This window comes from Ornithorhynchus anatinus, chromosome 1 (assembly GCF_004115215.2).
Source record: "Ornithorhynchus anatinus isolate Pmale09 chromosome 1, mOrnAna1.pri.v4, whole genome shotgun sequence".
Lineage (NCBI taxonomy): Eukaryota > Metazoa > Chordata > Mammalia > Monotremata > Ornithorhynchidae > Ornithorhynchus > Ornithorhynchus anatinus.
The window spans coordinates 69,559,644-69,573,930 of record NC_041728.1 but is presented as its reverse complement, the minus strand read 5'-3'; the positions used below and the strand labels follow the sequence as shown (position 1 = coordinate 69,573,930).

Here is a 14,287-nt window from a genome sequence, read left to right as displayed (position 1 = left end):
GCCTCGGTTTCCTCAGCTTTAAATAGAGATTAAATAATTCTACACCCTCCCACTTACACCATGGGACAGGGTCTGCATCTGACCTGATGATTCTGTTCCAGGCCACAGTATAGTGCTGAGCATACAATAAGCACTCACTACCACTATTATAATTATTATTAAAATTGAATTGCATAGTGTGCAGCCAGCCGTTGGTACAGTACTGTTCTTGGTGTTTTTAGCACAGGCAAGAAGGTGACATGGTACTCTGTATACCTAGGCCTTAATTGCAAAAAGACAATGAAGACTGCAACGATAAGTTTCGAGCAATCAACATGGCTGAGAAATCTGCTCTGTAACACATTAAAACAACAAGGTCCTAACGCCAACTTCACCAATCTCGATCCTTTGAATTACTTCACTAAGAGTGCCGTTAACAGTACTAAGGGCATCAGAGGCAATTTTAAAAAGGGGTGGAAGGGCAGGAAGTGAAGGGGAGAAGCTGGCAAGGCAACACGATAGGGGTTATAGAGGACGATTGGGCTGCACGGTGTGGAGGAGGGTGCCCTTCCAAGAACGCCCGGTGATGGATCAAGGTCAAATTTCATTGGCCTGGACGTTCGAGTGGCAGATGGCGAATGACTGGCAAGGCAGAATGCTGAAGGAAGGCCTACGGAAACACTGGGTACATCTGTTGTGGGGCCTGAAATCAGAGGAAGGTAGGGTGGCAATTCATCAAAAGATGCCTCGTCAAAGGTCAGCTGAAGTAAGCTTACCTCCGAGTAAACCACGCTAGGAAACTACTTGTGGATCTCTTCCAGTTATACCACCCTACTGACTTTGGTCCTCATCTTGTCTATCGGTTCCTGCCTTACACAGTGTCGAATGTGTCATCGCTCCCTCTCTTCCCCCTTTCATTTTTGGACTCTTTGCACCTCAAGGTCCAGGGACCCTGTCTAATTCCCCAACTGTGTACCCCCCGCCCACCCGGGGCTTAGTAGAGTGCTCTGCGCACAGTAAATGCGCAATTAATACTATTACTACTAAAATATCTACCTTCCTCTCTTAACCCGGCCTCAGAATGGTTCTGCAGAGAGCAGAATAATGAGGACGGACTGCAGAAACAAGGGTGAATGACGTCCTCACTGAATGTAAGAACTTCTCTGGGATTCTTCCGGGTCATTAGTGGTGGTGGTGGGGGGGGGGGGGGGGGGAGGTGTTAGGGTGCTCTACGGAAATCAAATATACCTACTGGACATGGAGACTGAAGAAACATGGTCACTTTCTCATCCTCCAGCATCAACTGGAGGAAAAGCCGGCGGATAAACCCTGAAATGTTCCCGGATGTCGGGAGGTTCCCTCGCTGAGGGGATGACTGGAACAGTTCACAGAGAACCTGGGAGGAAGGAAGACATTTCAGATGGTTACATGGGACTTCTCCCGAGCCACCAGCACTCTGGCTTGCGGTGGCTGGGGCACAAAATGCCTGCTGGCCACCTGTGCTCTAATTTAGCCCTATTAAAACTTACCCTCACCCTCTTTCTTCTTCCTATTCTGCTCCTTCACTCATTTCCTCCCTGTAGATAGTCTCCCACATTCTGAGTAGGTGTTTTTCTTCCCAACTCCCCATTCCTCCTCCTTCAGATGTCACCAAGGAAGCCCAGAGTCTCTCAGGCTGCTGGCCACTTCCAAAGATCACAATGACTCATTCCCACCGAATGTCGAGGTGAAGCATGGCCCCCGTGAGCCTTGGGCCTTGTTGGCCCCCAGATGGGTAGGGAAAGTTTAAATGGGGTCCACAGCAGCGACAGGGTGGTTCAGGTTCAAGGCTTCAGAACCTTGCCCATACTCGACAGGCTCATTTTCTACTCAATGGAGACATCGTTTAGCACCCGACATTACCACAACCGTTACCACGAGGGACGACGGCCAGAAGTCACCCACCGTAATTTACCCCAGGGTGAGATCAAGTGAAGAGAGAGCAGAGAAAGAAAAGCCCACCAGCATAAAACACTGTTTTAATTACAACCTATGTCTTCCAGGGTTAAATCCTTGAGCACCTGCCAAGTATTCCCGGCAGGAGAATTGACAAGATCCCGATCTGTCATTGCGAGCTTCTGCAGAGAGGAAGTTAATTCCCATCTTGCTCCATGCTGCCAAGGGAGCTCATCTGCACTAGAGTCCCTCTGAATGTGAATACCATTACCTGAATGAACTGCCTACTTACGATCACGACGCGGCCGTGGACAAGATCGATCCCAGCCCGTCAGTGACTTGGTGCCAGGCATTTTCTGTAGGCCTATCACGCCTGGCAAGAACCCCAGTCACTCAACCAACCTGCCAACCCAGAGCCCACCAAACGCTCAACCATTTTTCTCTTCCCCGGTCCCTCAACAAATCGACCAGGTCCCAGAGTGTCGGCGGCCCCTTTACCTGGGCCATCAGCCTCTGGTTATTAGGATGGCAGGAGATACACTGCAAAAAGAAGGCAACCGTCGCGTTCTCGATGGCGGTCCGCTGCTGGGTGGTCAACCCCGATCCAGCCGTCGAAGAGAGCAAAGTAGACCTCGCGCTGGTCTGTTGGGCCCCTGAACCGTGTCCCCCGGAAGCGGCCGCAGAGTGACACAAGAGAAAGAGAAGTGCGGTCCAGAGAGGGTTGACTTCCGAGCCACCCAGCCAGTCCTTCATGATGTGGCTGTGGCCGACTTCGGTCAGAAACCTGAGAACGGGCGCCACCAGGTCTGCGGTCATGGGCATCTTATTAAAGTGCTGGGGGACGTGGTGTCTCCTGAGTCTGTCCTGGGTCAGGTCCGTGGATGGCGCCGCGCAGTCTGAGCTAGAAAGGTGGCTGCAGCAGAAACTAGCCAGGCTCCTCACGAGAAGAGAGGGCAGACCTGAGTCCAACAATTGCTTGATAGCTTCAGGAGACTGAGAGGAGGCGGCTAGGGTGGCCAGGTGAGACTCCGTTAGTGCAAGGGGTGCTTGTGCGGTTTTGGAGTCATCTGTCAGAGACGAGCTAAGGTCCTGCTTTTTGCTGTCGTCGGTCATGGACAGTCTGTGCTGACACTGCATGGGGGGAGGGGTGATGCCCATCCAGCCCATGAGTGAGGAGAAATAGTTCGGGTGGATGTGACACATTGAACACAGCAGACTGTCAACGGCCTTCTTCAGAACCATGTTACAGGGAAGAGACATCGACCAGTTAAAGAGTGACCTGCGGAGGGACAAAACGAGATAGGAAGACAGGTTAGCTCTTCGGGGGGATATTGCCATTTTCCAGGATGGTTTGAAAATGTTTTATTATGAGACATGCCGAGTGAGGTCTAGCAAAATAGGACTGCCCCGACGATGGGGAGAGAATGCGTTAAGAGCCCAATTGAAGAGATCATGAACTAGAGAGAGAGGCCCCATTTTTGCAACTTACGATGACTCTAACTGACCGAATTCCTGCAAAAACCACTGGAACCAAATGACTTCTCCAATTTTACACAATATCTAGCAAAGTGAAGGGCCTCTGGGGCCCTGCCAGCCATAAACTATCTAAGGACTCCTTAAAGTCTGGAATGTCTGCCCTTGCCTTCCTGTTGGGCAGCAGCTTTCCTCCAAAACATTCTGGAGGAGGGAATGGGTAGCCAGAAACCAGCTTAGCTGCCACACAATTGTGGACCTGGAGGGGGGAACAATTTTGTCGGCTTAGCTGCTTCAAAGACTCTTGTTTCACACACTGTTAGAAGGCCTAGGGAGTGAGTTACACATCATTCCATCCCTCCCCTGCCCCACCACTGAAGACATGCTTAATACCGTTTACTATACTATAATAATGGGGGAGCAGCGGGGCTTAATGGAAAGAATATGGGACTGGGTTTTAATCCCAGCTCTGCCACTTGCCTGCTGTGTGATTTGGGGCAAGTCACCTAACTTCTCTGGGCCACAACTGATTCATCCATCTAATAGGGATTGAATCCTACTCCCTCCTCCAGAGGCCGTGAGCCCCATGTGGAACAGTGATTGTGTCCAGCCTGATCGTCTTATATCTACCCCAGTGCTTGGCACCAGGAAGTGCTTAATAAATATCATTATTATTATTATTATTGTTGTCACGATTAAGTAGTCGTAATAATATTACTACAGGAAGTAGCATTGCTTAGTGGATAGAGCACGGGCCTGGGAGTGAGAAGGACCTGGATTTTAATCCCGGTTCCGACACTTGTCTGCTCTGTGACCTTGGGCAGTTCACTTCACTTCTCTGGGCTTCAGTTACCTCATCTGTAAAATGGGGATTAAGATTGTGAGCCCCACGTGGAATAGGGACTGTATCCAACCTGATTAGCTTGTGTCTACCCCACCGCATAAACTACGTCTGACACCTAGTAAGCACTTAACAAACACCATTATTATCATTATTGCTATTATAACTACTAAATAGCAACAAATTAGCGTAAATTTGGGGACAGCTTCACCTCGACCGCAGCATCCCGTCCCTGATCTTCTGGTCTCTGCAAACATGTAAAAAGTGACTTCTACTGTACACATAAAACCCTACAATATGGGATACTGCATTTTTTACATAATCCATGAGAAGGGAGGCTCACATCACAATAAATGCACTTTGACAAACACCATGTACATGTGCACCACCGCTGCCTCTGACATTACAGCAGTGCCGCTCAGTACAGTGCTCTGCAAATAGTATGGGCTTAACAAACACTATCGAATGAATGCCAGCCAAACGAGACATGGGATTAATGCTACTGATGCCTGTCTACTTGTTTTGTTGTCTGTCTCCTCCTTTCTAGAACGTGGGCCCGTTGTGGGCAGGGAATCTGTCAGTTTATTTTTGTATTGTACTCTCCCAAGCGCTTAGTACAGTAAGTGCTCAATAAATACAATTTGAATGAATTAATTAATCTTGAAGAACGGTCTCTCATTCCCTAACAGTGTTCCATCCAAAATGTTCAGTGAGAACACCCATGAGGGAAAGAACTGACTGTACTTTACAAATGGCCAGTTGGCATCTGAATCATCAGTTTTACCACCCTACCTGAACATAACGATTTTGCTTCACAATCGATTAAAAATCCATTAATAGTCTTAACATCCCCGATACTCTATGCCAATAAACGATCGAACAAAAAAATATAAAAATGTAGTATTTCCTAGGATACTACTTAAAACCTCATATTTATGTCTAGAATCATGAGGATGCCAAAGCCTAGTCTGTCAAGTAGGGCACTGATATAATTCAAGGCTTAACAATCTCTTAATGACCTGAAAGCCAGAGGTGAGTCCCATTCAACAGAAAGAAAGCAGGAGGGGGTACAGTGCACTTTACTGAGCACTGGCATAGATATGAGCTAATCAGGTCAGGCAGGCCCTGTCCCCACAGAGGGCTCAGAAGACATTATCTTTTCCCCCCCCGAGTTCGACCTATGGGTTCAACTGTAGAGCAGTAAAACTTTCGGCACTTCTCCGTGAAGCGCAAGCTGCTCCAAATATCGGTGAATTTATGCCTTGTCACCGGAAAAATACGGTTCCGGTGGCTATTCTTCACCTCAGGCACCCTTACAGGGAAAAAAGAAGCTGGACATTTATTTAGGCATCAGATTGGCATGAAGGGGAAGGAAATCCAAGGCTGGCACCTGTTCCCTAGATCCACGGAGAAGCAGGAGGACTGGGAGACACCTCCAGGACTGAACCCTGAAGGTGTTCCAAATTCCCAATCTCTCTGTTCCAAGAAAATATGCAATCCATTCACTGAATTTGCTGAGAACCTACTGTGCACAAAGCACTAGGGAGAGCACAATGGAGTAAGAGAGCTGGTCCTTGCCCTCAGGAGCTTACAGTTTAACAGTGGTGACTGACATACACGAGACATTCACTCACCAAAGGTTATGGCTGACAAAATCAAAAGTATGAAAAGAATTAACAGATAAATAAATGCAGCGGGAATATGCATACTATCGTGTATAAATATCAGTGCTATGGGCAACTTTCTGGTGGAGGTTTTCCTGGGATCCACCAATCAATCGTATTTATTGAGCGCTTACTGGGAGCAAAGCACTGAAAGGAGTGCTTGGGAGTTCAATATAACAGAACTGGTATTCATTCATTCAATCGCATTTACTGAGCACTTACTGTGGGCAGAGCACTGTACCAAATGCTTGGAAAGTATACTTCAGCAACAGAGACAATCCCTGCCCACACCAGGTTTATAGTCTACAAGGCGCGATCCCTACCCACAGAGAGCTTACTATCTGGAGGAGGAGACAGACATTAACGCAAATAAATCAATTACGGAGAGGTACATAAGTGCTGTGTGCTGTGGGGCTGAAGCTGGGGTGAATACCAAGTGTTTAAAGACACTGGGAAGGACTTGCCAGGTAAGGAGGAGAACCAGGAGACATAGTACTTCCAGGACAAAGAGAGCTCAAGAGCGGTGTATATGGTCAAGCGGTCCAAGAGGGTTATGTAGACGCCGTTATATTTGGCCAAAAGGAGGCTACTGGTGCCACTTAAAGTTGCAATATCAGTGGACTGATGATGAACGAAATCAGACTGCAGAGTCATCTTCGAGGGAGTCAGAGGAAGACAAAGTGGAAAGGAGTTTGGGAGGGAACGGGAGCAGGGAGGAGTGACATGGTGGAAGACGCAGTGGGATCCCAGGACTACTTATTAGTAAGCAGAGGCTGACCCAGGTTTGAAGGCAGACAGAAAGGAGCCATGGGAAAGTGAGTGACTGAATATGGAAGTAAGGGAGGAAAGACAACTGTGAGGGTTCTTAGGAGAAGCGAGGGAATGAGGTCACAGGCCCAGTTTGAGAGGGGAGATTTTGAAAGCGCAGGATGGAGGTTACTTTTGAGATTGTAGGTGTCTGGGAAGGAGGGAGTAGGAGGTGAGTGGTGGCTTTGGGAAGCTCATTTCTGATGGTTTCAACTTTTTCTACGAAGATGCTGTCAGGGTTGTCAGGAGCACGAGGGGGAGGTGGAGGCGGTGGGAGCTCTAAGAGGAAGTTAAAGGTCTGGAAGGATTAGCGGGGCATGGGGTGTGGGAGTTAGAGAGAGAGGAATACTAATGATGCTGAGCAGATGCTAAGGGCAGAGTTATAATCCAGAAAAGGTGAATCTGAAATAGGACAAAGCAGCCTAGAGTTTGGATTTCTGCCAACAGCACTTGGCTAAATGAGCAGAGGAGGCGAGGGACCGTACTTTTTTTATATTTGTTAAGCGATTACTATTAGACAGGCACTACTCTAAGTCTTGAGGTAGATCAACATAATCAGCCCCATGGGGCTCACATTCTTAATCCCCATTTCACAGATGAGGTAACTGAGGCCCAGAAAAGTGAAGTGACTTGCCGAAGGTCACACAGCAGGGAAGTGGCAGAGCCTGGATTAGAACCCGGGTCCTGACTCCCACGCTGCTTGTGGGATGAGCTGGGATTGAAGACTGGTAATGTGAGGATGTTGGGGACGTTGAGGGAAGGAGACAGGAATGAAGAAACTGAGTCTGGTGGAGAAGGGAGGGTTCAGGGCGTGGATTTGTATTCCAGAAGAGAGGAGGAGGGGGAGGACAGAGTTGGGGAGGAGCATGATGGCTCTGGATATATAATAATAATAATAATGATGATGGTACTTGTTAAGTGCTTACTATATGCCAAGCACTGTTCTAAGCGCTGGTGTAGATACAAGGTTATCAGGTTGTCTCACGTGGGGCTCACAGTCTTAATCCCCATTTTACAGATGAGGTCACTGAGGCACAGAGAAGTTAAGTGACTTGCCCAAAGTCACCCAGCTGACAAGTGGAGGAGCCAGGATTAGAACTCACAACCTCTGACTCCCAAGCCCGGGCTCTTTCCACTAAACCATGCTGAAAGGTTCTAGAAAGTGGAGGTCTCTGGAAAACGCTAACAGTTTTGCAGGATTGGGGGATGTGGGTGAGGGGACCGTAGGATATAACTCAGCACCTGTCAGGTGAAATGAGATCTCAAACTGAAATATGAAGTACATTCATGACCTCGGCGGCGGCGGCGGCGTATCAGCAGAAGAGGAAGAGTGCAATTGATAACTAAATCATTGTTAAACGCTGTTTCCAGAAATTAAAAACAAAAACAAAAACCCAAAGCCTGATCATTAAGCAAGATTTTATACATGTGGTACTTACTCAAAGAGTTCTCTGTTCAGCAATGCTGGTAAGTCGTATTCTACGAGAAGTTCATAGCTGTGCCACAAAATCGCTGCTACACAGTGCAAATGGGAGGGCGATGGCATCAAAAGACCATACTCTCTTATTGAGTTGTTGGGGCAGATGTAACTCATCCGACCACTTCTTTTCATAGCAGCAACTCTTGCGGAATCACTGACCCATTTCAAGAGGGCCTGAATTCTGGAAGAAAGACCACACACCACAGTCAGCGAATACATCCCCTCTTAGCACTCTTATCTGCCCAAGAGATAACGGACTCTCCCCTTTACACTTTTTCCTGACAGCTTAAAGGTACAAGCTTAAGCTTGTTTCTACTCCAACATTTAGTACAGTGCCTGGCACATAGTAAGCACTTAACAAATACTGTTAAAAAATAAAAATATAAATAAGGTAACTGGAACCGAATTTCCGTTCTACTCGAAAGTCTCTGAGACCGGACTTGACCACATCTGGTTATACACTTTCTTGTCTCAAAGACCCTAATCCAAAGAGCTAGCTCAGTTTTGAGACAGCTGCCTCTCCTTGCTGGTTCCAGCTATGACATTTCATCCGAGAGTGTGCCTTTGTTTCAGCAGCTCCACTGGAATAGATTCCAAGCCTATTGGTCAGCACTCAAAACTGAATTCAGTGGCTCAGGGCACCAGAGGCAGCCTCTGAGACACATTCAGACACCTAGAAATGCCAAGGTACAGGTTCTGAAAATGTAGAACAAGTACCCCGAATGGGAGGGGTCAAGTGAACGTTTGGAAACTCCCTCCAGTTTCAATGAGCTTTTCATTCCTTTGGCCCCAGCAAAGTTTTGAAACATAAAAACGCAATCAGAGACTCTCTCACCTTGTAACTGAAGCAGTGGCATACACATGATGACCTCCAGAGTGACATCTGGAGAGGTCGCATAGCAGAGTCAAGAGTGCAATTTCAAGCCACAGACCCACCGTTTCTCTAAAAAATCCCCATCTCGAAAAATATTACTAATTGGGGTACTTTAAATAGGAAAACTTTCAGAAGGTTTCACAAATACCAAAGAAAATTCCCAGTTGTAATGCGGGATCATACACTGTTCTGATCAATGAAATGGATTATTTGGCTAAGACAACACATTTAAAAATCCATAGAGAAAAAGAACTGCGACAAATTATTTAGGGGTGGCCAGAATTATAGCCTTCTAAGTAGAAAAAAAATCTACTCATTTACTATCACTGAAAAATCTGGGAACCTATTTGGAGCATGGAACTTTTTTAAGCACTATGTTCACACTGACATTTAAAAAACTCTGTTCCTTGGAGATAATTACAAGGCTCGACATTATGGCCCCAATTACAGTAATGAAATACTTGAAGTCAATCAATCAGTGGTATTTATTGAGCGCTTACTATAGGCAGAGCACTGCACTAAGTGTTCAGGAGAGGACAACACAACAGAGTTGGCAAACTCCCTACCCACAAACTCACAAGCAACAGGGTTTGTAACTCCAGATGTTGGCATTTGCCTTTCAAATGGGCACCATTTGGGGAATTGTTGAGTTGGTATAGAAGCATATCCCTCACACATAATTTTCCTCTATGCTTTTAAGAGTATTATAGAATAATGTACTGGAGAAATAGTTCAGAATTTTCAAATCTTCATTTTATTCAAAAGTTGTGATAAACTGAAAACGTATTTTATTATGTTGATTTCATAAGTACTTAAGTGAAATCTTCTCTACAAAATGGTTTCATAATTTGGTTCTTCAGCCTGCAGGAGCACAGCTTAGTCATTTCTCAACATTAACCATTAAAATGTTTACTGCTGGCCATTACCCTCACAAGAAACCAAGAACAAAGGGGAATAACTGGAAGACAAGCTAAAAAAGACAACCACCGCGTTAATGCAGCATAAATGATTATACCTGTCTTTTGTTCCAGAATCCTGAGTTGTTCCAAGCTGGTAGAGTATGTCTATTGTAGAATCAGATGATAAGCCATTTAGTCTTCCAAAAAGTAAAGGGCTATTCAAATCTTGTCATATAGAAGTAAGAGAAAAACAATTAGTAATCAATAGTGTCTCCGACTTAAAACTAATTTCGGAAAGAAACATTTTTAGAACACTGCTCTTAATCCAGTAAATTTATAGTAACTCAGTGATATTAAAAAGTAGACAACTTCTATTTCCTCCATTAGACTGTAAACACTTTGAGGGCAGGGACTGTGTTTATAATAAATGATGATAATAACAATTGTGCTATTTGTTAAGTGCTTATTATGTGCTGGACACTGTACTAAGCACTGGGGCGAATATAAGCAAATTGGGTCGGACGCAGTCCCTGTATCATATGGGGCTCACAGTCTTCATCCCAGTTGTACGAACGAGGTAACTGAGGAAAACCGAAGTGAAGTGACTTGCCCAAGGTGATAAAGCAGGCAAGTGGCAGAGCTGGGCTTAGAACCCATGTCCTTCTGACTTCTAGGCCGATTCTCTATCCACTAATAATAATAATAATAATGTTGGTATTTGTTAAGCGCTTACTATGTGCCGAGCACTGTTCTAAGCGCTGGGGTAGACACAGGGGAAGTAGGTTGTCCCACGTGGGGCTCACAGTCTTCATCCCCATTTTACAGATGAGGTAACTGAGGCACCGAGAAGTTAAGTGACTTGCCCAAAGTCACACAGCTGACAAGTGGCCGAGCCGGGATTCGAACCCATGACCTCTGACTCCAAAGCCCGTGCTCTTTCCGCTGAGCCACGCTGCTTCACTAGCCCACGCTGCTCTCACTTCTACCGACTGAAATCCCCCAAGCACTTGAGATAGTGCCCTGCACAAAGCGGTCAAGAAATACCACCGATGGATTGAGAATCGATGAGACTACTTCCAAGGGGCACTGACAGAACAAAGTAAAAACTAAAGAAACGAAAAAATGAAATGCTAACTTCTACGGTTCAACGAGGAATGGAAGTCAACTGAACCTCACCTGTGGGATCGCTGCCGGATGCCGCACAGTTTCTCAGGAGAATGTCAATCAACTTCAGCCCAATCCTCGTGGACTGCAGGCCGATTTTGACCAGCACGGCCTCGATGTTGGGTGAGTGCATGCCACAGTAGGGGGACATAAGCAAGGCGGCACACGTCTGCAGCAGATTGGCCGTGGGGGCGGCAGCACTCGCCATCATGTTTTCCAAATCACTCATGTGGGTGAGGCAGTGATGGAGTAACCGTAGCCACCCGATGCTGAAATGGTGAAGAATAGACCCACTGAGTACAACACTTGCCCCTTTGTCAGACTTCTCACAAATCAGATGAACAACTCCGGAGAGGAGACGTTCAGTTTTCATACCGTAACTTCTACTTTAAGATCTCAAAGGTACTTAGCAATTTGATTATACTGACCATCGAAATGCAATAGGCCAGTTTCAAATCTCAATGAAGAGTCGTTCTAAACTTTGAGTTACGTAGGCTGCTTGGCTGCCCAATGGAGCTTTATCTCAGTAGCTGCTTGGCTGCCCAATGGAGCTTTATCTCAGTAGCTGCTTGGCTGCCCAATGGAGCTTTACCTCAGTAATCTAGCCAATCACTCTCTATCTCCTGGTCCTTTCTGAATTCCAGTTTGTTGTTAGCTGGGAAACATTTTTTTTTTAATGGTATCTGTTAAGCACTTACTATGTTCCAGACACTGTATAAACTAAGCAGATTGGACGCAGTCCATGTCCCATGTGGGGCTCATAATCTTAATCCCCATGTTACAGATGATGTAACTGAGGCCCAGAGAAGTTAAATGACTTGCCCAATGCTACACAAAAGACAGGTGACAGAGTCGGAATTAGAATCCAGGTCCTCTGACTTCCAGGCCCCCACTCTTTCCACTAAGCTATGCTGCTTTTAGATTGATTAGCGCAATCATGCAAATTTAGCCACAGCATGCAGCCTGAATCAGGATACATCCAAAAAATAATAATAAAAAAAGGCAAGAAGACCTTGGACTGAAACTATTTTATTTCTTCAGATCACTGTCATATGATTAATCCGCATTTCCACAAAATGGAAATGTTGACAACACATCTTCAGACCGGCCAAGTTGTTTGGAGGCTCAGGGCTTCTTAAACTTAGTCACGTTAGCCTGACGTAGAACCAGGCAAACAAAAATTGGTAGCAATATGACTACCCAAAAAACAATCAAAACAAAGATGCCTAATTGCTAAGAAAACCATACATGGACATATTTCACATGATACTGAGACGCTTACCAACCTTTAAATAAATTACCCAATATTCAGTGTATCATAGTAAGATAAGAATGCTATTCCTCTTCAAGTGTTCCTTCAGTTAAAAGCTTTAAAATTAGAATTCTAGAAGTTGGTACAGGAAAAGAATATTCTTATGTCATACAATGATGCTGACCCACCTTGTTTTGGACACTTGATCTTCAGATGGCAGAAATGGATTATTAACCGTTGCTGAGGAAGTGTTTCCAAATGCTGTGAGGCCCAATAATTTAATCTGAGAGAGACCCAAGGTGCTAGCATCTCGAGGGCGATGAAGTCTAAGACAAACTGCAGAGGCCACTTCTGCTTTTACCAGCTGGATTTTTATGTATGTCAGGCCGCTGGTGATGACGGGAGTGGAGAGAGGGAGCATATTCACTCCATCTGCACTTATTTCAACAGATACCGAGGAAGGGCATGCTGCAAAAGAGGAACCGAAACAGTTACTGGAAAGACATTTGTTCAATGAGTGGTCTAAAGATCTGACAACCGTAATTCCTTGTTTCCCAACGGGGAAAAGCTCAAAGTGAGGAGTGGACCACACCATTCTATTATCTGACCAAAAGGCTATCGCGTCCAAACTTAGGAAAAACTATCCATTTGGGTGAGAGTGGTTGAAAAGACTGATACATGACTGAGAACCTAGAGCCCTAAGATGGTTCCCTTACTGCAACGATGTGTTTGTAATTAAAGACACTGACTTGGTCTGCAGAATTTATAGTGTAAGAAAAGTAGTTCACACTTGAAGAAGAGCCTGAGACAGAATGCTCACTGTGGGCGGGAAATGCATCTACCAAGTCCGTGGAACTGTACTCTTCCAAGCGTTAAGGACAACGCTCTGCACACAGTAAGTGCTAAATAGAGCAACTGAGTGCTTAAATGCCAGAGGTGGATACTGTAACTCCCTGGAAGAAAGGAATTTTGGGAGAAACCTGAATATTTTCATGCCTATAGAGGACATTTTAATGCATCATATACAGCCCAATGCATGCTACAAATGGATCAGTCCTTAGAAATCTGAAAGACTTATTGCTTCTTCCAAAGTGCCTGCCTGATGCCTAACTTCAGGAACTACGAGAATTTGGATCACTCTATCTTCCGGAAAATTTGCACGTAAAAATTAAGAAAACAGTACCTTTCAAAATTTACCTCCTTGGATTATGAGACACTGTTCCAATACTATCAAGATCTTAGACTGCTGCTTAGAAGTAGCTGACCTTAGGTTGGAAGACAAAGCAACTCACGGTGCGACTGTATCCGTGAGTTTTTGGATTGTCAGAGAGTGGAACCAGTGTTAACAGGAAAGGGCAGGAGATGGAAAGGATGTTAACAAGGCACAAGAGGCTAAAAAAAGTCTTAGGAAACGATGTTTACAGGCAGCAGCAGGTAAAACTTGAAGCTTCAAAAGTACTGTTCTTGAGTCGACAACAGCTATTCGCTATTCCTGTAATGAGTTATGACAATTTTTACTTTTATCTTTGATAAGAAGCACAGTCTCGTTATGGAACGGGGACAGGGTCAAGGCATTTCAAAACGGTTGGTCCTTTCCAATCAGTCTAGCTTTAGGTGAATGGAGGAAAAGCAAGGCATTTTACCATAGCGGTCCACTGTTCATTTCAGTGTGAACGAGAGAACACCACAAGGCTGGGCCAGTGGCTGGGTCCTGCTGACTGAAAGAGCAGAGGCAATGGGAGCTGGGGAGGTCTCTGTGGGGAAAAGCACAGATCTGTGGGGAGAAGTGTGTGGAAGAGAGGGCAGGAGAGGAGGCTTTAGTCAGAGAGGAGGGATTTTAGAGTTGGGGAGGGTAGAGAATGCACAGTGACTACAGTTGATAAGAGTGAATGTGTGTTCAACTTAGTGCATGGGTGAGG

At 45.6% G+C, this 14,287-nt stretch overlaps 1 protein-coding gene across 3 annotated transcripts in view; it reads right to left on the bottom strand.

Moving 5' to 3' along the window:
* The window catches only part of BIRC6 (baculoviral IAP repeat containing 6), a 295,572-nt gene that overhangs the window by 132,355 nt on the left and 148,930 nt on the right, over nt 1-14,287 (bottom strand). For all 3 annotated transcript variants that reach the window (XM_029060209.2, XM_029060223.2, XM_029060216.2), the window contains exons 51-56: nt 12,557-12,836; nt 11,129-11,385; nt 10,069-10,177; nt 8,139-8,360; nt 2,413-3,193; nt 1,232-1,375 (exon numbers count right to left, since the gene is read on the bottom strand). In XM_029060209.2, the coding sequence (XP_028916042.1) occupies nt 1,232-1,375; nt 2,413-3,193; nt 8,139-8,360; nt 10,069-10,177; nt 11,129-11,385; nt 12,557-12,836 (1,793 nt within the window). The remainder of the gene's footprint in view (nt 1-1,231; nt 1,376-2,412; nt 3,194-8,138; nt 8,361-10,068; nt 10,178-11,128; nt 11,386-12,556; nt 12,837-14,287) is intronic.